Genomic DNA, 25,345 nt, shown 5'->3' on the forward strand with positions numbered 1-25,345 from the left:
TGTGGATAAAAAATAGCTAGTTCTGAAAAATTATCACTGTTTGTGAGTTAGTCATTTTAATTATTTATGACATCAAAGCTGGGAGGGAGGTCCAAGTTTACACTTAGACATAATTTTTTATATGCAGCTTTCTGAATTTACATCAAAATCTTGGGTGGTAAATCTTATTTTTTTAAGCTGAGAACTGCAAATAGACGATTATGCTGTGAAAGCACCCCGATAATGTCAAAACCAGCTTGCAGCATCTGAGCAGCATGGGCTGTAGCTGTCTGGAGAGACTCAGGAGAGAGCCTGTCCCCTCTGTGCGGTTCTCTCGCTTGCTTGTATGGACGTAGCCGACAGACTGAATGGATGACGACGTGACATGCATGTTCATGATCCAAAACAAAGCTTTAGTCATCCAGACTCAAGGGTCATCTTTTTATATTATTTCTATTTTTGCTGGTTTGTTGTTGTCATTGTTGAATTGCATGTGCAGCATGTGGACGTATCTTGATGGAAAACTGACTTCACACAGTCTTGTATGAGAAGGTTTTTGTTTGGTTTTGTTTTTGCAAACTGGTGACTTAAACAAAAGGGTGTCATCTTGAATTTTTTTCACTTAGAAGCTGCAATTCACAAAAGACATTATTAGTCTTGAGGGAAATCCATTGTGAATATTTTCAACTTAGTATTAGAATGGAAAATAACGTGTAGCTAAATGATTAAACTACCTCATCTTGCCTGAGAATTATAAAACTATTCCTCCCCTACAGAAGGACTGAAATCACAATGATGACTGGTTCTTATGTATGTTTATCATATTTTATGTGGTGCAAGTCTGCTTGCCCCTTTACTAGCACACGAGTTGTTTGGTTGGTTTGAGATGGGGAAGAGTGACATTTAGAGCCTCGGGAGAGAGATGTGCTACAATTTTAAAAGCATTTGGAGCTATCATTCACACTGTAGGGAGCCAAATACAAACTTGGGTTTGACATCTCAGGCATCCCTGTAAGTGGGAGCTATTTTTCTTTGATTTTTGTTTTTGAATGCTATTTCGTAGTAAAAGGGCAGTAATACAAAGGGGAAAAAATCCTGACTTACTATTTGGAGGATTCTGACATTTTCTTACATTTCCTGGTTCTGTCTTAGTTCTGATTACTTTTTTGGAAATGCAAAGCACTTCAATTCCAAAACATTGAGTATACCCCAGTAGTGCCCGTCCAATTGTTTGGGAGATTCTTTTTCTTTTGTTTGTGACTGTCTGTATGTGTTTTTCTACCCTTCATAACCAAGTATAAAACAACATACTGAGTACACAACAACGTAACATGGATTTAGCCATAGATGATAGATCACTTTACATCCCACATTTAAGATAATTTGGATTTTGTTCATGGGTCGGAAAGAAAACATCCTCAATTAGTTCTTATTTTTGTCTTGCCTCTCATTCACTCATGTCCCAGACATTTCCTTATTATCAATCCTGTGGAGTTTCTCCCACCTGAATGATTCACTCGTGTCCTAAATACCTCACTTGAGCAAAATAATAAATGGCGTGACTGGGGCAAGTATCTTCAGGAAGCTTGAGGATGTAACTTAAAAGAATAAAAGGGGAAAACTAGAACAAGGAAAGGGGGGAAGGATTGCTTTTAGTAGCAAACTAGACTTCATTTTCAAAGAAACTACTCCTATATTTCTTGGTTGCTGGATCCATTTTCACTCGGTGGTTAGGATTTGAGACCATGAAGTTGACACCTAATCAAGAGGGGCCAACCTGGACTGCCATGGCAAGCTGGAGGACACATAAAAATATGATCACTGGACATTTACAGAAGTCACTTGTAAAGATTAGGGACTTTTTTTTTATCTGAATAACTTTAACCATTGGAAATCGACTTAATATCTGAGCTATTATTAGGCTAGTTTTTATACAAAATATTTTCTGATGAAACCAGATTTTTTTGTTTATAAGCTAGGTAGGCTTCATGACTTCATAACTGATTTGATCTTCATTTGTTTTTCAAAGAAGAACATGCACGCTTTGAGAGCCCCTGATTAATTCGGGGTGTATGTTTTAAAAAAAATAAGAGTTTTTATTGCCCAAGATTTACCAGATAAGTTAATTTCAGTAATCTCATTTTGCTTAGACTAACTTCCCCCCAAATAAATGAAAAATAAACTCAAAATATAGACTTACAAATCATGTGGTATTGGAATGCCTGGGTGGCTCAGTGGTTTGGCACCTGCCTTTGGCCCAGGACATGATCCTGGAGTTCCAGGATCGAGTCCTACATGGGGCTCCCTGCCTGCTTCTCTCTCTGCCTCTCTCTCTCTCTCTCTCTCTCTCTCTCTCATGAATTAAGAAATCAAATCTTTGAAAAAAAAATCATCTGGTATTTTCCTTTTGAGCATAGTGCATAGGAGAGAGAAGTGTATCATTGACTTTAGACCCAAATGGTAGAATTAATATTTTCCATAATTTCCCTCTTGTTTAACATCAGACTGGACCACAAACTCTCAACCTGCATGTGCCAAATTTAGTGCCAAAAAACATAGCTCTTACTGCTTTCTGCCTTTCTGGCTTTCACGGTGCTTTGCTGATGATTGTTGACATTAAAAAGAACAAGCGCCTTGAGAGGGTAACTAGCGTGCTGCTCAAGCATAGTTAGCTCCAGAGTGGCTGTACTGTGGTGGAGCCAATGGTCTAAGATCTGGTCTTCAATTTTATAGGCCCAGACACATCATGGTCTTTTGCATGCAGACAAGACAATCTCCAGTGTAATGACACATAGTATGCATATTCAGAAATAACTTAAACATCTGAAACAGATTTGATTATTTTCAGCAAAAGAAAAAAATTAATGTATCAAGTAGATAGTCTTGTTGATCTGAAGATGTATTCCAATTTGTATGAACAGGTTGGTTTAGGAGTGTGGAAGTGGAGCCAAGTCAGAAGCATTTTCTTAGAGTTTAATTTGATTCAACTGTGATACTTTGATATATTCATCTCCTCTGTTGGATCAAATATTCATGTCATCACAGCATTGGCTTCCCTGGATGGTCTCGGAAACACACTGTCCAGTTCTTAGTTTTGGCTTCCATTTTTAATCCACTCTGTGCATGAACTCTATATAATTTATGGCACGGATTATTTTGTCTACTTATATTCTTACCCTGGCATTGTGAACTAGACAATTTCTCAATTGTCTTCTTCATTCACTTTTTAAGCATTATTTTAAGAAAGCTATATTCTGCAGACAACTAACATCAGTTGCTCTGTGCTATTTATTCCTGTAGTTTACAAAGATCAATACTATCTCCATAAAATGTGATCATTTGACAGTAACAGCAGTGTACCCTGATGGGAGCCATAATGGTGTTCTCCAGAGCTGTCCTGGGCAGTGTACAAAGTACTGTCGCATTTACGCACTTCCACCTCCGGGTGGTAACTATGAATGAGATCAAAGAAAACGGGTTGAAAGACACACAAAAAAATTTGTATCATGTATGAAAACAGACTAATTATTTTCAAAGCGGTAATGAAAGACACCTCCACCCTTTTTTTTACTTGCTCTTGACCTCACAGTGGTGAAATGAATTCTGAACTCTATAGAGGCACAAAGTAGAGTTCAATCCCTCTGCAAATGGCACAAATTAGTAGGTAGGCATATGAGGGAGGTTTCCGATTCCCTAAGGCAGCTGTGCTGAGTGAATTTGGCCTGTTTTTCCCAGGCTTGAAGAACACAGACTCTTTTTTATGGCTTCATTTTGTGATGTTAGTCAAATTGGGGCCTGGAGGCAGGAGATAGCCCATAAAGGCCCATTCTAGCGCTCCAATTCAATCATCAGAAGAGAGACGTGGGTGGCTCCTATATTCAGGAAAGCCACATTTAAAGTATCTCCCATAAGGCTGATCTTATAGTATTTCAAAGCCTTCCTTTTAAACATATTCCATAGGCATTTCGAACTTTGTTTTTACGGTGCTATTTATAATATGCAAATTCTAGGACAAGGATAAGCACAGGTTTGAATTATAAACCCCTGTGGATAGGAACTGACACCAATCCAATCCTAACACACTTTGACCATGTTAGCAATGCCAAGAGTCCAGCTGAAGGGACTCTATAGTCTGCCACTATCGTTATCCTCAAAGCCTTAGAAAATTGTCTCTAAACTCTATCTTTTGGGGAAAATATAATCTGACTTTTTAGGAAATAGTAGATTCATATCACAATAGATTTATCCAGAATATTTAAGAATTTTTATAATCTAAAAGTGCAGGTACAAGTCTAAATAAGTGTTAAAAAGAAAATCTGTTGGGATCCCTGGGTGGCTCAGTGGTTTGGCGCCTGCCTTTGGCCCAGGGCGTGATCCTGGAGACCCGGGATCGAGTCCCACGTCGGGCTTCCTGCATGGAGCCTGCTTCTCCCTCTGCCTGTGTCTCTGCCTCTCTCTGTCTCTCTGTGTCTCTCGTGAAAAAAAAAATAAATAAAATCTTAAAAGAAAAGAAAGAAAATTTGTCTAGACTACTACCATGAATTGTCTAAAAAATAAGTAATAAAATCATCAGAGATGTTTATAAGAATTATCTTAAATCGGTTCATTAAAATATTTTTTTAATTTATAAATTCATGGCCTTGAAAGATGATGTCTGAAGGGCATCATTTTATGATAATAAGAGTGAAAAAGGTTGAAGGTTATCACCCCAAAACCAGAAGCTCTCGCCTGCTGTAAGACGGTGACAGATGAGGCTGTCAGGGTGGCAGATTCGTAGGCAGGTTGTTGAATTTTTCTTTCTACGGTAATCTTTCACATTTTGACAAATTCTTCCCTGTTTTGAGATGATTTAAACATACCGTTATGAAGCAGATCAGAGCTTTTAAATCAAAGTTGAAAACTGTCTCTGCTGCCAGGAGTACAAGTATGTGTAGTGAACATGTACATAAATAAATGGGGAAATTATGTGCACGTTTGAAAGCCTTTGCTTTCTGGCAATCTCCTCTGGAGAGGTAAAACAGTAGAAAAAAGAAGTTGGGAAAATGAAATCCTTGCCCAAATGTCATATTTCTCTTACTCCGTAAACTTTTGAGTCTGTTCATTCTGCCTGAGTTTCTCATCGCTGGAAATGGAAGTTCCATGTGGGCAGGAATCACCATCTGGTTTTTTCACCAATATATCCAATCATCCAGAAAGTGCCTGGCACATGGCAGGCCCTTGATTTATATTTACTGAATAAACCAATTCATGAAATGAGATTAATCATAACAGCCTCTCTGTATTTGGGTTGAATGCTTTATGAGGTGGAAGACATAGGAGACTAAGGAACTTGAACCCCCTTGTTAGAAGATTCTTATATAAATTTGAAGTGATAGTGTAGTCCCTTTTCTCTCATTGTGTAGCCTTCCAAATCAAAATCATCTCTGAAGGCAGCAGCAGTTGACATCTACCAGAAGTAGTATGACAGCAAGTTTCAGCCTTGTTCGGTTCCCTCAGGGTGGCTTCAGTTCTCTCTGTGAAATGGCGGTTAAGAGCCTGGACCTTGAAATAATGAACCCCAGCTTCACTACTGGTTATATGACTTTAGCAATGTTATTTAACCTTTAGTGACTTGGTTTCCTCAAATGGAGACATGGGTAATATCAACCCAAGGAGATGTAAGGATAAAATGAGATAATTCATGTAAAATTCTTTGCATGGTCCAGCACTTGGGAAGTACTCCATAAGCTCCATAAACGTTAGCTTATATTACTCGTTGCTATCCAAGGATTTTTGCCTCATTTATTGTTTCTGCCTATTTTTCTACTTGAATGTGCATATTAGTCTAGAAACAAAGTACTACTAACTCAGTGACTTAGAACAACGAAAATTTCTTGTCTCAACAGTTCTGGAGACAAGATTGAAGTCAACATGTTAGCAGAACGGTGCTTTCTATGAAAGCAGTGGCTTTCCTTGCATTTCCAGCTCCTGGTAGCCCTAGGCATCCCTTAGCTTTCTGCAGCATACTCCTAATCTCTGTTACCCATCTTCACACAGATTTCTCCCTTTGTCTCTTTACATCATCCCTCTCTGCATGTGAGTTTATATTTTCCCTTTTTATATGGACACCATTTGTACTGGATTAGCACCCACCCTGATGATCTCACCTCAACTTGATCACCTGTATAAGGACCTCGTTCCCAAATAAACTTACATCCTGGGGTATCGAGGGCTAGAACCTCAACAAATTGGTAGCAGTGGGAAGGAAATGACCCATATGAGCATGATTCTATATTTTCCTCCTCAATTCAGTGTACTTCCTTCCCCATTGGAGAAGGGTCTATAATATGGCACCAGAGTGGGAGCTTTTAAGTTTGAGTGTAGCCTTGCCACTAACTACCTTCATTGAAAATACTCAAATTCTGCAAGTCTGGGCTACTTTATAAAATAGAAGGACCGGGTTAGATGGTGTCTAGCATGTCTTCCATCTCCAAAAGGTCATGTTTATAATGTGTGGCTCTCTTTCTCAACCACAGCGTGTATCTCAAACTTACACGATGTTCAATGCATCTTGGTGGCCTTGTAACTAATAATAAAGGTTCTGATGTATTTCATGACCATTGTCAATCATCTCAGTATATACTTGTATTAAAATCCCACTGTCTGCAATGCTTTAGTGGGGTTCTTATCAAATCAAAGCTTTGTTAGATCTAGGTTGTAAAACTGTCTAAATAGTGCCACTGAGCCTTTTTATGTGAGTTTTTATTGCTTCGTGAAATTTTCTAAAATTTGTAAATAGACATTTTTCTATGCCAAATGCCCCTGATATCAAAATAAGATCCAGAATATAAGAGTTTGTAGTGTAGTGTGTCTTTTCTGATTAGACTATGATGCCACTCTCGTGAAAACCATAAAACCAAAACTTAAGACGTTAGGGAAAATAAAATTAAATCCTGCCACTGACTCATAGACTGTTGGCAACTTTCCTGAAAGTTTGCTTAGACTACCATTACAGAGGGCTTAAAAGTCTACTCTACTACAGTTAGAAGAAAATTCAAGAAAGGAAATAGAAATCTATGCCAGCTCTCATATACAACATTTTTAGTGTCTCCTAGCCAAAAAGGGTTGACTGTAGATTCAATATCATCAAATGGCACTTTCTAATTCTTCACCTCATCTGAAACCTGCTGCCCTAGGTGTTCACTGAATGGTTTCTTTCTCTTCCAGCCTCCTCCATCCTCAAAAGAGAGAAGCGGCTAAGGACAAAGAATGTGCATTTCAGTTGTGTCACCGTGTACTACTTCACCAGGAGGCAAGGCTTCACGAGCGTGCCCAGTCAAGGGGGCAGCACCCTGGGCATGTCCAGCCGCCATAACAGCGTGCGCCAGTACACTCTTGGTGAATTTGCAAGAGAGCAAGAGAGGCTCCACCGGGAGATGTTGAGAGAACACCTCAGGGAGGAAAAACTGAACTCTTTAAAACTAAAGGTAAAAAAGCATTAGGAACTCACTTTTTGCAAAACCTTGTATCCTTACCTTGATTTGGTTGAATTATCCGTTTTCATACTTGTTACATACTTTCATACTTTTCATACTTCGTGGACCAAGCTGGACATTTTACACAACAGACTACCTGCCTGCTGAGGCTTTTTTTTTCTTTTAAGCGAAAACAGTAGTGTCTTCACGGAAAGCTATGTGGAAAGCCTATCTGACATCATTTAGTTATTCATTCAATAAATATTTGTTATTGAGTACCACCAGGTCATAGAGCCTATGCATGGGCTGGGGCCAACTGCTATCAAAAATATATGTGGTCCATTCTCTTCTGGAACTTTTATATTAATAGGAAAGAAAAATATCAATCATGTAGACAAAATAGAATCATAGCTTCATTAAGTGCTATAAAGGAGATTTGCAAAGGCTGTGAAAGTATGTAACAGGGCATTGGTGTGGTCCAGAGGCCAAGGAAGGCATCTTCAAGGAAGTGACGACTGAATGGAAATCCGAACAACTAACTAGACCAAAGGGTTGGCAAGAGTGGTTCAGGCAACAGGAAGAGCCAGAACTGCCTTGTGCTGGAGGAGGAAGCATAGTGAGTACTAGTGTGGCTGGAACAGAGTCTACTTCGTGAAGTAGACTATACATGGAGGAGGCAGGACGAGACTTTGTAGATCATGTTAGGGCACCTTTTTTTCTCTTCATCTAAGACCACCAAAAGTCATCTGAGAGTTTTGGGCATTGGGGTCAGGGTAGTAGAATAATATGATCGGGTTCATCCTATGCTGTGAGAATAGTTTTGGGGTAAGGGCTGCCATGCTTAAGGGTGGGGGAGCTTACAGGATTAACCAGTTAAGAGGCTATCGCAGTAGTCCAGGAGAAGGATGATGGTGAGTTAGATAGACTGATGATACGAGAGATGAAGAGAAATAGACAGAGGAAGAAGTTTCGAGAGTAAAGTCAACAGCTCTTGGTGACAGGCTGGTTTTGAAAGGAAAAGAGGGCTGGGCTTGGAAAGATACAACTCAAGAGATTGCCGGGAAAGGCAAGGCTTCATTCCAGGTGAATCAGTGGCTAACCTGGCTAGAAACTGCTGAAGAAGAAGTGTCTGAGGAAGAAGCTGACTAAAGAACCAGCCAAAGCCTCGAATTGTGCAAAACATACCGTTGCTATGACCAAACTGCATTTGACCTAACCACTGCAAAAAGTCATTCCGCTGTAATGTTTTCACAATATTTAAAGCAGAAGCACATCAGTTAGTGTTTCCCTTCGCATAAGGATTTTTTTGTAGTGTAATGTCTTAATCATAGTCTACCATCAAATACTTTAGGAGTATCTTTAATGTTTAGATAGTATTTTAGTAGCATGTGATAATTACATCCTAAATCTTTCAGCAGGCAAGGACCGTCTTTGCTGCTGGTTACTGTAGGCTTTTCGAAGTTAGAAGATTGAACAGCAATACTGGATACTGTAGAAATGCACTTTTCTCAGTAATATTGTGTTGTTGCAATATTTGATTATCCATTTGGTTGTTACAGAAAAATTCTTAACTGTGGTTACTTGTTGCTGTAGTAGTATATTGTCTGTATTTCTACCTCCCGTAATAGGATTTATGTGCTAGATTTTAATATCCTTGAACCTGGGCTAGCACATAAGTCTTTTTAAAAGAAACATGGTTTACTTGCACAAACTGATCAATTTTGAGAGACCATTCCTGCCCTTGACGTGGTTTTGTGGGTGTGAAACAAATGGTAATGATTTGAATTGGTCCCTCTTATTATAGTATTGGAGTTAAGTCTACATAATTTATCAAATCATGTTCTTGCCCTGATCTTATTTACTTGTATCTATCAATGAACATTGTGATACTTAGAGGGAAAAAAAAAGGAGGAGTCAAGAATGATTCCTGGATTTCTGGCTTACACAAATGAACAGGTTGTGGGTAATAGTAGCTTTCTCTATGAGGATATAGCAAGGAATCCAGGAAGAGGAGTAGGTTGGGCCTGGGATCGGAAGGGAAGGGATAGATAATGAGATTATTTTTGAACATACTGATTTTGGAGAGGCTTTTGAATTAGTAAAGAGATGTCAGAGATGTGTCCAGGCCATATTAGAGATTAAGTGGAGAGAAACACAGCTCAGAAAACATCTTTCATCAACCAAAGACAATCTTTAAACATGTACTGATCCATCAGCCTATCAAAATATAGGAATGCTCTCCCACTATTATGGGACAAAGGAAATGTTTTTTAGGTAATCCAGGATACTTAACATAAAGAGCCTCTTATTAAATCGCTGAAGCACCAATGAGCACACCTGTGTTACGTGTAACTCTAGTTCCCAGTACAAAGTCAGACAGCAGAGGTGTGCCGTGTGTTTTACAATACCTTGTTTTTATGTATTTTGCAATTTATGTATCTGCCTTGCTCCCAATTGTATAAGAAGGCCATTGCTTAAATTAAGCGAGGCACAATCTAGCCTAGAGCTTATCTCATATTTCCTTTGGTGATATTTTTGACAAATTTCATTGGAAGTCTCTTAAGATTTTTTTGGTAGCAGCCCACTGTTATTATTGTTTTTCCTGATTGCTTTGCATATAGCTTATTTTAATAATAACTCTTAGATTTGCTTTTGAAATCTGCCCTCTACCTTTCTAAACCACTGTAAACCAACTCTATGCCCTACTCAAAGAACAAAGTCATTCCCAATCAAATATTAGCAAAACAATAGTAATGGCTGCCATTCATTAAGTGATTTTTATTTGCCAGGCATTCGGTAAACATCATTCAATTTAATCTTAACAAAGACCCAGTGGGATAAGTAAATTATTGGACCATGTGTGCTGAAGAAAAAGAACTCAATGATGTTAAACACTGACTCACTCAATAGAAAACTGGTTATATTATCCTGTTACTTCTTATTCTAAAATTAATTGATTATCCCCCCTAGGCATTGGGAAAGCCAATCTCTGTACCTATAGGGAGTCATACCTTTCTGGGGTTTGGACTGTGTATACAGTGGTTTTTAGCAGCTGGGAGACTATAATTCTATCTGAGAACCAAAAGATTTATTGTGGCGAACTTTGAGGCACATTATACATGTGATGAATGTTGGGAGAGCCACACACCTACAGGAACCTTCCATAACAGGCAGTAATATATTCTGATACTGTAATTTGTATTCAGCGACTTTTATGCTTTTTCTTTAATAAGCTGAAGAAGAAAAGAAGAACCAGAAAGAAAGAAATAAGAAAGAAAGAAAGAAAGAAAGAAAGAAAGAAAGAAAGAAAGAAAAAAAGAAAGCAAGCATTCTCCTATTGATTCTTCTTTTATTTTTAATCGTACTTAGTATTGGAAGTTGGAGAGGCAGTCATGGCTCGGTTTGTCATTGATAAGTGAAAACACGCAACTTCCCTTTTTGGTGAAGATGTAAACAGAAGACATTTGGATATCATTGCTCCTTTCAAATGAATACCAAGCAAAAAGATAATGGGATTCTAAGGTGTCTGATTTTAGCCTCTCTGTGTTGAAAATATTTAGAAACTCAGAAACATGTCACACAAACCTAATAAAAGATCATAGCAATGCGGACCAGTTTGCTTTAAAAAAAATCTGAGAAGACCAAATGAAGAAACAGTTGTATATTTTTTAAAAGATTTTTTAAAATTTACATATTCATGATAGACGGGGGGGGGGGGGGGGGGGGGCAGAGACACAGGCAGAGGGAGAAGCAGGCTCCATGCCAGGACCCCAACGTGGGACTTGATCCCGGGACTCCAGGATCACACCCTGGGCCAAAGGCAGGCGCTAAACTGCTGAGCCACCCAGGGGGATCCCCAACAGTTGTATATTTTAATTATAATTCCTCTAGTATATTAACTTTTATGATTTTTAAAATATCATTGACTATACTTATCTAGGGTTTAGTTATCCAAAATCTAAAATTAGCTTCCAAAAACATTCGCTATCCAAAAATATCACTCTGATACTTAAAAATTTGACTTTTAATGTAACATTTGTCTTGAAATACTAATACCTCTGGAGTAAGTAATAAAATAAATGTAGCTAAATTGATTCCATTATTTTGACTGGGGCAGCAGGAGGTTTGCTGGCACAGAACAGGCTCAAAAGAGGAAAGCAAGGATTGTACAAACTTCTCCACTTTGGCTTTGGCTGGAGGTGGTCCTCCCTGAGTGGCAGTGAGCTTGCTATGGAGTAAGAGAGAGAAGACAACTTCTGACAAGACAAACACTTTCCAAAGCCCTCCCCATGGAGACCAGCCGCAACACCACAGGAAACCCACTGGATGTGGAACCGAGTCATTTCCCTTTTCCTTATTTGAGAACCAACAGCCCAGAACAGTAAGGAGAAGTTCCTCTTTCCACTGTGCCTCCAAGTCTTCCCAGGGCATTTCACTAGGTTCCAAATAGAGAACCTGCCTCTGTAATGGCACCCCTTCTGATGCTGCCTTTCGGGAAAGATTTGTAGACAGAAACATACACCACACACTTCTTGAATCAAACTACACACACACTACACACTTTGGAAACAAGTAAGAATAGGAATTTAGTTTTTCACTGTAAAATAGCTTCTTATTTTGAAATCCATCTCTTAATCAAATTATGAGCTAGCCACATTGGGAAATAATATATCCGATTAGAGGTGTAGGAAAAAAAAAATCCAATTCTATTTGGGCACTCAGGTGTCTTTTTTGTTGATGGTGTTGGTGCTCCAAACAATGTCAAAAAACAATCAATAGAGAAAGCTAAATGAATAAAATGCTTGTTCCTAGAAGAAATAACTAGCTTTAGATTTCTGAATTACAGAGAGTATCCGTTTTGCCTGTCAAGCCCATTCAAACATGTCATACTCTTCACAGTAATCAAGGCGGTCATCTTAATACTGTACTCTTTTCCAAATTAAGTGCTTAGATTTCATCATCTGCACCACATTGTTGAACAATTACATTAGCCTTTATTCCCATTTCTCATGTATCTGTAAAACGCATTAGGCAGCCATTTATGTTTCAAAGAGCCTTGGCATTCCAATTGCCTCTGGGTTGTATCTTACTGGATTCTACTACCTTGTTCTAAGAAATTTAATTTAGCTTTCACAGCTTTGACTGGCTTTCCTTCTCAATGTTTTTTCAATCTTGATTGTTCTTTTTCTCCTTTCTGAGATCAAAGGACTGTCTGCACTCTGGTACCACTTCCAATTACTTCCCAGAATTAGTTTTCTCAATCCTTCAGTCACATGTTCCTTGAGTAATGCTTGGTTGTTTGCACTCTCTCTTTATTAAAAAAAAAAAAAATTGCCAGGTGGTAACTCTTCCTTTAATGATCAACCCTTTAAAAATCTCTACCTAAATTTTCTTCACCTGAAATCTTACCCTTATGGTTGTGCTTTATTCGCTTAGTGACTCACCCATACGACATAATTCTCCACCTTAACCTCTAGCCCTGTTCCTTGTATCTTTTTGTCCTTTATATCTTTTGACCCTAGTCCTGCCTTCGAGGCAAACAGAATAAATCCTGCTCCTGTTCTCCAAACTCCAAGTGTTTGAAAGCAATGGTGATGGATATGCCAATATTTGACAAGCGGGTTATGTGGGCTCCATGTGTTGCTGTTCTTTTTTTAAAATTATTTTTTATTGGAGTTTGATTTGCCAACATATAGCATAACACCCAGTGCTCATCCCGTCAAGTGCCCCCCTCAGTGCCCATCACCCAGTCATCCCATCCCCCTGCCCACCTCCCCTTCCACTTTCCCTTGTTCCTTTCCCAGAGTTAGGTGTCTCTCATGTTCTGTCTCCTTCACTGATATTTCCCACTCATTTTCCCTCCTTTCCCCTTTAATCCTTTTCACTATTTTTTATATTCCCCAAATGAATGAGACCATATAATGTTTGTCCTTCTCCAATTGACTTACTTCACTGAGCATAATACCCTCCAGTTCCCTCCACGTTGAAGCAAATGGTGGGTATTTGTCATTTCTAATGGCTGAGGAATATTCCATTGTATACATAGCCCACAGCCTCTTTATCCATTCATCTGTCGATGGACACTGAGGCTCCTTCCACAGTTTGGCCACTGTGGACATTGCTGCTAGAAACATTGGGGTGCAGGTGTCCCGGCGTTTCATTGCATCTGAATCTTTGGGGTAAATCCCCAGCAGTGCAATTGCTGGGTCATAGGGCAGGTCTATTTTTAACTCTTTGAGGAACCTCCACACAGTTTCCCAGAGTGGCTGCACCAGTTCACATTCCCACCAACAGTGCAGGAGGGTTCCCTTTCTCCACATCCTCTCCAACATTTGTTGTTTCCCGTCTTGTTAATTTTCCCCATTCTCACTGGTGTGAGGTGGGATCTCATTGTGGTTTTGATTGTATTTCCCTGATGGCCAGTGATGTGGAGCATTTTCTCATGTGCATGTTGGCCATGTCCATGTCTTCCTCTGTGAGGTTTCTCTTCATGTCCTTTGCCCATTTCATGATTGGATTGTGTGTTTCTTTGCTGTTGAGTTTCATAAGTTCTTTATGGATCTTGGATACTAGCCCTTTATCTGATAGGTCATTTGCAAATATCTTCTCCCATTCTGTAGGTTGTCTTTTGGTTTTGTTGACTGTTTCTTTTGCTGTGCAGAAGCTTTTTATCTTAAGTCCCAATAATTCATTTTTGCTTTTGTTTCCCCTGCCTTCATAGATGTATCTCGCAAGAAGTGGCTGTGGCCATGTTCAAAAAGGGTGTTGCCTGTGTTCTCCTCTAGGATTTTGATGGATTCTTGTCTCACATTTAGATCTTTCACCCATTTTGAGTTTATCTTTGTGTATGGTGAAAGAGAGTGGTCTAGTTTCATTCTTCTGCATGTGGCTGTCCACATGTGTTGCTGTTCTATGGGATTAGACATCCTTAGTTCTTCCCACTAATCCTCCCAGGGTGTGGTTTTCGGACATTTTCACTCCAGTTACATTCCCTGGATACAATGCTGTTTGTTAATGTCTACCTCGAAACATGGTATTTGATCTGGACGTTGTACTCTAGAGGGGATGTATCCACGGTATACAGGAATATGTTACGTTATCCTCCTCACCCCCCCTGCCTTAAGTTGCAGATGCTCTATCCCTGAGTGCATACTAAAGGTACGGGAGCTTTTTGGATCTTGATGAGTTTGTTTGTTCATATTAAGTAAGTAAAAGAGAAACAACAAAAAGCAGGCAAACAAACAAAGCCCAGTAAGTCAGGTCAGCATCATCAAAACTTTGTACATCTCTAGGCGAATCCTCTTTAGTGTGGGACATGACATACAGAGCAATCAATAAAGTTTGTTCTTTAATTTAAATAAACCTGATCTTGTCATCCTCCAATGTGATAATCCCACCTCTCAGTCTTCATCCATGCTTTGATTTAAAAACTATATTTAACAAGACAGGATCAAGTTCAGGATATCCTCTCAGAGTAGTGATCCTCAGGGGGACAGGGGGACTTTCCTCTTTACCATCCCACCATGACCTCTGCTGATACTTGTTGGTATTTGTGCCACACCCCTCTTCCCAGGCTCACTGGTGTGCAAAAGAGCTGAGTATCACTGTTATTAGAGACATTTTCAACTGTTCAAATAACTAAAAATCCACATATCCAACCATACTCTTATTAATGAGCTTGCATTTTGCCCTTCCATGGAAAGAACATACAAAATTTTGTCTGAGCATCTTAGGACTATAGTGGTTTTCTAGTTGTGTTCCATGGGGTCGGAGCTCTCTATACCTTACTTCCACTTGTATCTATTTTATAGCTTGAGGTTCTGCACAGGGTTCAATATGAAAAGTGGACATTCTCTCTTTAGTGAACTCAAGCGATAACTCCAGTAGTCACTACTCTCTTTCTTCAAATGTACAAAGACCATTTGTTTAAATCATCTTTTCTAGAATATTACCTACAATTAGTTTTCCTTTTTCAACAATTCACTCCCATGTTGATCATCTTTTGATTCCTTTCCCCATAGTGCTTCACACATGTTAGACTGAACAACTGTAGCTTCACACTTTGTCTTTGCTCGAGAGCATGAATGGCCTGGACCTGGAGATTCTCACATGAAGCAGCTGAGTACTATCTCACTCTTTCCCCACCTTTTGTTGTGTGTTAAATCCTTACTAGCAGGGCGGCCCCGGTGGCGCAGCGGTTTAGCGCCGCCTGCAGCCCAGGGTGTGATCCTGGAGACCGGGATCGAGTCCCACGTCGGGCTCCTTGCGTGGAGCTTGCCTGTGTCTCTGCCTGCCTCTCTGTGTGTGTGTGTGTGTGTGTGTGTTTCTCATGAATAAATAAATTAATTAATTTTTAAAAATCCTTACTAACATATCCATTCTCCCATTTCTGGTTTGAAGGTTTTCTCCTTCAGAGAGACTGTAGAATCAGAATAGGAACTAAATAATCCTTCTCTGTGTCTTGGTATCTGTCCTTCCATTTCACTGGCCTATCATTTCCTCTTCCCTGCCACTTCTATAACTTGCATGTATATTTTGTTCCCTTACTGCATTGTATCATATTTATTGCGTGATCATCTCTCCACCAGGCTGGAAGCTCTTTAGATGATGAATTGTTATACATCTGTAAATCCTGACACCTAGTACAATGGCTGGCAGTATAGCATAGTGCTTAAGCATTCATTCATTCATTCATTTACTCATTCATTTATTCAAAAATATTTATTAAGCAATTGCTGTCAGACTGCAATTAACAAAGTGCCTGGGGATAAAGTGGTGAACAAGCCTGACTTGGTCTCCTTCTCAGTGTGTGCACATTATGTTGGGGGAAATATACATGAAGCTAATCTCCAAAACTAATATATTATCACAAACTTAGGCAGCATAGTCTGCTAATTAACTGCAGGCCAGGGTAAATGAGTCAAAAGTCATCTGAGAAAGTTTAACAGTGGTAGCTATCGCTTAGACTAGCTTCTTCTACTGGCATCTCCATTAGAAAGTCCGCCACCACACGCTCACAGATTAGGTTCCAAAGAAATGTCCTGTATCTTTAGCTTGCTTCCTCTTTTCTTCTTTTCTGAGCTTTTGTTCTCTGTGTCTGAATCATATTTTTCATTTCTGAATGAGCTAAGTCTAAGGAAGCTTGTACTGCTCTTTTGTCTGCTACCCTATAGCACTGAGATCAGCTCTTGGAATGTGGCTGCAACCATATCCTTTTTTTCTTATGTACAGGGTTCCTCTAAGAATTCTTACTCTAAACTGGTCTCAAGAACCTGGCTTTAGCTTTGAGGTCAAATAGACCTGAGTTTGATTCTCAGTACAAACACTAGCTAGACTTTGGTAAATTATCTTCTCAAGGCTCCAATTTTCTCAACTATTAAAACATACTTCATAAGACTATTGTACAAATTAGATGGGATAATTTATACAAAGTATGGAGCCCACTGACTTGTTTTCAATATACGGTAGCTTGGGTCTTTCTTAACGTCATTATCATCACTGCAATAGGCAGTAATCATTGTTTGTGGAATTGGATTATTCACATCCTTATTTCTTTCCATTATTATTTTTACATATGCTAATAACTTGGTAATAACCAGGAGACATTATTACTAAGAGTACCTTTTAACTCCCAAATGGGAGTGTTTTTGTTTTTGTGGGTTTTTGTCTTGTCTTTTGGCACTTTGAATCTACATTTTCAGTCGTGTTTCCCTCTCTATAATCACTTGGCATTGAAATAGTCCTTTCAGGTACTTAATTCACCCAAAATTTCATCTGTTTGGAATTCATCCCCACATGACATGGCGAAAAAAAAAAGGCAGGGGATTGAATGCTGACTTTCATTTGAACCCCCCTTGCTTAAGACTTGACCTAGAGCAGTCTGAGAATCATTCCTCTAATGTATCCTATCCTTCAAGTGTATTTAGATGGGTAAATTGGGCTTGGGAACTATTTGTTCATACTTAGCACGAATCAGACAGATTTGCAAAATTAAGATGTTTGAATTCTGTCTACCTAAAGAAAGTTAAAATCCTTTCAATTGTAGAATGAGTCTAGACAAGCTTACCCAGTGACTTAAGAACTAAGTCTCATCTTAATTATTCTTGGAACAAAGCTAGCAAATACATGTACATGTGCACACACATGCAAACACACACACACACACACACTCTAGAGTCCTTGACCTTGAGACCCTTCCAATATAATATAAACCAATGTACACAAATTTGGGATAAATCTAAAATAAGATAAAGATTATTTAATCAAATCATGAGTTAGGTCATTACTTATCACCTCTAAGGTGACTAAGGCAGAGGAACAGAGGAGTTACTCCCTAGAGGTCTACTATTTATTTACTTTTTGTTCCTTGCTTATGGACCAAGACAGGAAGGGATCCTGCACAAGTCCAGTCCTCTGAATAAATTGTAGGCCAGTAAAAGCACCAGGCTCTGTTCCATGTCAGACCTTTGAAATTGTATTGTTGCTGAGTGTGAAATCCTTCTGTCTGCACTTGTTCATCTCACTGCTACTCAGTCTTCAGAGTTAAGTTTACATGTGGAAGTCTTCTTCATCACCCCACCACCAGCATCCCCTCTAGGTGCCCTGTGCTCATTCTCAGCTTGGAAAGCCCTTTGAACTGAATTAAAATGACTAGATTCCTCACCTCTTTAATCCATTGAGATCAGCACCTGTATCTTGTGCACTGACATACCTAATACTTGTATACAAAGTAAACACAAAGGCTATTCAACATATTTTAATATATAAAAGCCATATATATATATATATGTAATATCATGGCAATTAAGAGCACAGGCTGCAGAGTCAGATATCTAAGGCCGTGACTTGGTGCCCACCCTTACTGCTTGTGATCTTGGACAAGTTATTTACCACCCAGTGCCTCTGTTTCATCATCAGTTAAATGAGTATAATGCTAATATCTACCTAATGAGATTTTTGTGATGCTTAATGAGTTAATGTAGGTAAAGTGCTTAGAGTAGCACTGGACACCGAGCAAAAATTGCTCTTATTCGTATTGTTAATCTCCTCTCACTTCTCTCCCACTTCTCTTTCATCCTCACCTCCAATCTCTCTCTTTACACACATACGTGCACCGAAACAAAAGCAGGGGTCAGGGCCAGCATTATTCGGTAGTTTACCACAGTGTAATTAAGCCACATTTTGGCAAGTTTTTTCTTAGCTCTTGGGAAGGCAACATTACATTGGGGAAAGAGCGCAGAACTAGAAATGGTCCATGTCACAGATTGTCTTGTCTCTGTCTCAAAAAGAAGCATTCCTTTGAACGTGCTCATTACTCTGTATGCATTTTTTTTAATAAACAGAAGAGGTTTTTAGATACATCGTGTTTAATTCCACAGAAGGATTCCAGCATGACATTGCCTGCCATCAGAAACCTGGAACTTTGAGATACAGGGAAAAGCATAGGGGTCAGGGAATTAGGTTCTAGAAGTGTGTTTTGGAGAGGTCACAGTTAATCTGGGCCTCATTACTGCATAAAATAAGGAGGCTGCATCCGATAAACTAAAGCCTGAAAATTCGATGGATCTATTTTGAGATAGAGAAAAGACATTTAAAGGTAACACTCCTGTTGACAGAGAGAAATGTTCTATATATGCAATGGAATCGTCTCCAGCCGTGAGAAGGAAGGATATCCTGCCGTTTGCGACAAATGGATGGACCGTGAGGGCATTACGCTAAGTGGAGTAAGTCAGACAGATAAAGATGAATGCGGTATGATAGCACTTCTGTGTGGAACCTAAAAGAGCAGAACTCACAGAAATAGAGAGTAGAACAGTGGTTGCCAGGAGCTGGAAAATAAGGGAAATGGGGAGACGTTGGTCAAAGGTTATAAATTTCCAGTTGTAAAATGAATAAGTTCTGGAGATCTAATGTACAGCACGGTGATTGTGGCTCACAATTCTGTGTTTCACACTTGGCCGTTGCCAAGAGAGTCCATCTGAAATGTTCCCATCACACACACACAAAAAAAAGTGGGAATTATGTGCTATGACGGAGATGTCAGCTAACGCTACAGTGGTAATCATGATGCAATATCCAAGGGCATTAAATCAAAACACACCTCTTAAGCTTACACAATGTCATATGTCAATTATGTCTCAATAATGTTGGGGTTGGGGGGGAAAGAAATGTACAAAGTGAATACCCCTGTGAAGCTGGGTGATAGGTCCGGAAAAGTAGGCGAGGCAATCTTGAAGACTCCCTGGCTTCTCCGCACCAGGTCTTGAGAGCATGATGGACAGGAGTTGTGCCCCGAAATAGGGAGCTCACTGACTTTGTTCCCTATTGCTCTAATATGAGAAGATGCTTTTGAAAATAATCTATGCAATTCATCATTTTTATTTTATTTTAAAGATTGTATTTATTCATTTGAGGGAAAGAGAGCGTACACATGAGCAAGGGGGGAAGAGACAGAGGGAGAGAGAGAGGCAGACGCCCCACTGAGCAGGGAGCCCGACGTGACATGGGGCTCTATCCCAGGACCTGAGGCAAAGGCAGGCATGCAACCATCTGAGCCACCCAGGTGTTCCTGTAATGCAGCGATTTTAGAGAGCATTTAAACTCAGTAGGTTTGGCCTGGGTTGTTTTTTTTTTTTTTTTTTGTATATTTTTTTATTGGAGTTCGATTTGCCAACATATAGTATGTGACTTGGTTTTAAAGAAGCAAATGGGCACAGACCACAGGAGGGCCTGGGGAGGCAGAGAGTATCTCTCAATGGCTGCTTACCACACCAGAAACTGAGGAAGGGAAGAAAAGGCAACTGACCAGGATGAACTCAAATATTTCTAATCTTCATTAAAAATGGCAGAGATAAGGAGCTCCTGGGTGGCTCGGTCCACTAAGCATCTGACTCTTGGTTTCATGATCTCAGGGTCATGAGATCGAGCCCCAAGTGGGGTGCTCAGCAGGGTATCTGCTTGAGAGTCTCTCTCCCTCTGCCTCTGCCTGCCCACCTCCACTGCTTATGCACATACTCTCTCTCTCTCTCAAGTAAAATAAATAAATAAAACTTTTTTTAAAAAAAATGGCAAGGATTATAGTGGAGAGGTGAGGAGAAAACCTTGCCAGATCTCTTCAATGTTAACGTGAGATTTTGAAATCTAGATTAGGGCCCCTGCAGGTTCCTAAACAAGAGTGAAAACAGTATGTAGCTCTGAGTGAAGAGCTTTTAGATTCTCAATTGAATTTTTATCTTGAAATGAAATTGTTTGTTGTAATTTAAATATGTGGGAATAAGAGACTAAGATTGTATTTTTAAGAGCGCTTATATTTGGAATAAGCATCATCTCTGTTAACTTATTTGAGAAAGCTTCTTTTAAAATTTTTAGATGCCAACTGGTAATTCATATTCCCCTAACAATTTGCACTGATATGTTAGACAGCAGTCTTTTTTTTTTAAAAAATCAAACCCTATTGATATAAAATGGAGGGCTTTTCGTCGTTTTGTGATGTTACCAGTTACATGAAGGAGCATAAGTATAGAACATGGAGATTAAGTAGGAAGGGAAATACTAAAATGAATCGTGCTCACCAAGTCCTAGGTGTTCTACGTGAGCTGTGGAGTCAGACAAGGTTCACATAGACAGGCCAGGAATTAATGAAAACCAATCTAAATGCCACAGAAGTGACAAGCTGGGAAAGGTAATGCCTCCTATTTGTTAATGCAGCTTTACCCATCAAGGAGGATTGAGTATGTGCTAGGCAATCGCACACTTGAATTTCTTAGGAAATCAGATCTTCACGGATAGATGCTTCTATCAGCAAATTAATTCTTAACAAAAATGATAACAGCAAGCAATCAAAGTAACATCCTAGTAGTTGTACATCACAGAAACATGGTAGCAGCTTAGCCAATACAGCATAAAGAAATGCCAACAAGGAAAATGCGCTGCAGATCACACTGAGAAGCAAAACCCAATAAAGGGGAAGGCCCATTGTTGCCTGAACACAGATCTAAGCTCTGAAATATTAAAAAAAATATATAATTTAGTAGCTTTTGAACATGAAGTTCAGAGCCCATCTGTAAAATATTTAAATATACACTTGCTACTGTGTTGTTTCCTCTTCTTGAGGGTAAGGACCAGTGATCTATTTGTTTTCCAACATATTCAGAGTTTGTGGGGTTTGGTCAATATAAAGTATTTTTGTCTATATACTGGACTTTCTTCTCCTAAGATAAAAGAATGGTGTCTGATGTCATCAGAGTATTTTAACTGTGTAATAACTGAACTGGTATTAAGATGAAAAACAGCATGGGGGCACCTGGGTGGCTCAGTCACTTAAGTGTGTGCCTTCAGCTCAGGTCACGATCTCAGGGATCCAGGCCGGCATCGGGCTCCTGCAAAACGGGAATCTGCTTCCCTACTCTTACTTTCGCCCATGGACTCTCTCTCTTTCCCTCTCAAATAAGTAAATTTTAAAAAATCGCATGGTAATAATTACAATTAATAAAGTTTGTGAAGTAACACATTTAAAATTAAAGAATCAAAATAGCTTCTGTATTTGGAGTAAGCCCGCACGGAGTTTCTGCATTTATTCGTGTGCTGCTTCTCCAGATACATTTCTCGCTGATAGAGAAAATGTCTCTTTTCCAAGTGCTTTTCTATGCAGGAAGCATAATAAAGTGCTGGTACAACAGAAGTAAAATACTGATTCAGGGTTTACTGATGGATGAAATTAATTTAGAAAAGAAATATCAGTAGATGCAGAATAGTTAGGAGTAGACGAGCCATAGCCATGGACGAGCCACATGAGCTATGACGCAGGAGCCGGTGCTTTGGGCACAGGTTCACGTGAGTCCTTTGGGGGCTGAGTTTATTGTTTGGGTTGCCGGTTGGCAAGAGCCTGCCGGCCCTGCCCTCTCCTCCTTGCCTTTCTGATAGCACCCTGACCTGACGGGTTACTCCACATCAAGGCCTCGTTCTTGGAATGTTCTGCAGGGTAACCAGGTTTGTGACCCCAAAGCACAGCGCAGCACGATGTTATTTCCTCGTTCATGGCTTTGCTGGCGCCCAAGAGACAGAGTGGTTATTTCAAGGACACGTTTGCTGATTTAGGTGGCAGTGGCTTCTGCTAGGATGCTGTCGCCTCGGAACAAGGACACGTCGACTCCACCATCAGAGCCGCCCATGGCGAACTGAGTCTAAAGATAGCTTTCACTGATGGGCAGCTGTAACCTTTGGCCTTTTCTCACATCGTGCTGGCTACCAACTCTAACGACTCTGGCTCCTTACATTAGGAGGTTAAGAGTCCCAATTACATTTAAAAGCCTCTCATTTCGATGTCTTCCTTTTTCTTTCTGGTGACTTTTTTTTTTAATATTTTATTTATTTATGATAGAGAGAGAGAGAGAGAGGCAGTGGGAGAGGCAGGCTCCATGCCAGGAGCCCAGCGTGGGACTCGATCCCGGGACTCCAGGATCACACCCTGGGCCAAAGGCGGGCGCTAAACCGCTGAGCCACCCAGGGATCCCCCTTTCTCATGACTTCTCCAAAGAGAAAAAGAAAAGGAAATAAAGTGACCCACAAACCCTATGGATTATGGGGACGTGGTGTTGTATGACTCCGTTTTGTTCTGCCAAGGGTAAGGGTAGGGATTTGAGGGCCCCGCCGACGCTAAGTCTGTTGGCCGCTTTGTGTTTCCAGATGACCAAGAATGGCACAGTGGAATCTGAAGAAGCTAGCACCCTTACCGTGGATGACATTTCGGATGATGATATTGATTTAGACAACACCGAGGTAGACGAGTACTTCTTCCTGCAACCCCTGCCCACGAAGAAAAGGAGAGCGCTGCTGCGGGCCTCTGGGGTGAAGAAGATTGACGTGGAAGAAAAGCATGAGCTGCGCGCCATCCGCCTGTCGAGGGAGGACTGTGGCTGCGACTGCCGAGTGTTCTGTGATCCAGAAACGTGTACCTGCAGCCTGGCGGGCATCAAGTGTCAGGTAAGGTTTTGCATGTCGAGGACTCCGGAGGTGGGACCTCCTACAGCACCCCGCCTGCGGCAGATACAGAAGCTTCTCACACACAGGAAGGCACTCTGGAGCAAGGCCAGGCCTGTGGTTCCAGCAGGGAGAAATAGTAAGTCGAGGACGTTTGCGGGTGTGCCTCACAGGCTGACACACACACGATATGATGTGAGAGGCAGCCCAAGCTGCAGCTAAGCCATCAGAAGGATTTCCCCTTGGATTGCTTTATTGTGCTCGCTTCTGGTGGGTTTTTACAAGCACTCAGAGGGATGATGACATCCCTGACGTGTGAGATTGTGTCTTCTGGTCCATCCGTGGGGGACACGATGGTGAGAGGTTAGAGGTGGCACTACTGGTGGAAAAATTACGCGACTGGGACTTCAGAAAATGGAGTTCGACCCCTGGCTCTGCTTTCCGCCAGGTACGTGAAATAGGCAAGTCAGGTCAACTTTCTGGGCACGGTGTGCTTATCCCAAAAATGAAAGGGCTGGACTAGATCAGAGGTTGGCAAGCTATAGCTCACAGGACAAACCTGGCCTGCCACCTGTTTCCGTAAGTAACACGTTAGTGAGGCCCAGCCACTTTGTGTCTCTTTGTTTGCCTGTTGTGGTGTTTGGTGTTGCCCATGACTGCTTTCATGCTTTTACAACAGCAATGAATAGTTGCCAGAGACACTGTATGGCCCACAAAGCCTAAAATATTTATTCTCTGGCCCTTTACCAAGAAAAAGAAGGAAAAGGAAAAGGGAAGAAGAAAAAGAAAAAAGAGAAAGAGAGTTTACCAACCCCCAGACTAGGTGATTCTCAAGCCCCCGTACATCTCTATGATTTACACTCCATGATTAGTTAGGTGTTATTATTTTATGAGGAAACTTGCCCTTTTTTGACAAGGACAGCCCCTCGGGCAGGCAGAAAGAGAGGACAGTTCTAGAAAAGGGATCCATGAGTAAGAAAACAGCTATAGATTCTGGTTCTGCCCCTTGTCCCTGCTTTTTCCTGAAACCAGGATGACTGCTGGAGTCTGCCGTCTTCTCTGGAGCAGAGGAAATTCCCTGCGCCTGGATAAGGTGGCAAGCGGCTCTTTGTGGGTGCCTGTGCTCTGGTGTGCATGCAGGGTAATCGGTAGCAGTCAGCAATTAGCAAATGTCTAAGGGGTGCCCTTGGATGGCTGGGAATACCACCTATCACCTGAGTGACCAGTTCAGTCCCATGACACTTGGTGAACCCAGACACTCTGTCAGCAGAGCCCAGTCGCTCTGATTCTGGGAGACTGATTAAGGGAACATCCCTTTCCCTCAAGAAGCCTATGGCCTACTGGAGTGGAGAAGGGCAAGGGAGAGCCAGGCCCCCCAAATGCATGGGTCCATTGGTCAGAGTCATAAATGTGCGCAACCGTCACAGTCCTGCAGGACACCCACAGGCGCCCCGGATCAAGGATCCAAACAAATGAGAAGAAAACACAACGAGGACGAATTGTCAGGCCGCATGATCTTAAGCGGTGTCCATCTGGACACGTCAGGCAGAAAAATTCATGTTAGAGTAAGCCAAGAAGCGGGGGGTGTGTCTGGTAGGCAAAATGTCAAATAACTTTGATTAAAAATAGTAGGTAGGGATGGGGGCAGTAAGTGTGTGTAGTTTAAAATTGGGCATGAGGGACGCCTGGGTGACTCATGGTTGAGTGTCTGTCTTCAGCTCAGGGCGTGATCCCGGGGTCCTGGGATCCAGACCCACATGGGGCTCCTGCACGGAGCCTGCTTGTCCCTCTGCCTGTGTCTCTGCCTCTCTCTCTCTCTGTGTGTGTCTCTCATGAATAAATAAAGAATCTAAAAAAAAAAACCTGCGCGTGTGAGCTGGCGTGCAGCAGAAGTGAGCCGGGCTTGGGGAATGGAGACGCTTTCAAAAGGCGGG

At 40.8% G+C, this 25,345-nt stretch overlaps 1 protein-coding gene across 5 annotated transcripts in view; it reads left to right on the forward strand.

Annotated features, from left to right (window-relative positions):
- CSRNP3 (cysteine and serine rich nuclear protein 3) overlaps positions 1 to 25,345 on the forward strand; it is a 198,523-nt gene that overhangs the window by 162,184 nt on the left and 10,994 nt on the right. For all 5 annotated transcript variants that reach the window (XM_041723371.1, XM_041723369.1, XM_041723370.1 and 2 more), the window contains 2 exons: positions 7,186 to 7,445; positions 23,118 to 23,414. In XM_041723371.1, coding sequence (XP_041579305.1) covers positions 7,186 to 7,445; positions 23,118 to 23,414 — 557 coding nt within the window. The remainder of the gene's footprint in view (positions 1 to 7,185; positions 7,446 to 23,117; positions 23,415 to 25,345) is intronic.

This window comes from Vulpes lagopus, chromosome 11 (assembly GCF_018345385.1).
Source record: "Vulpes lagopus strain Blue_001 chromosome 11, ASM1834538v1, whole genome shotgun sequence".
Taxonomy (NCBI): Eukaryota; Metazoa; Chordata; class Mammalia; order Carnivora; family Canidae; genus Vulpes; species Vulpes lagopus.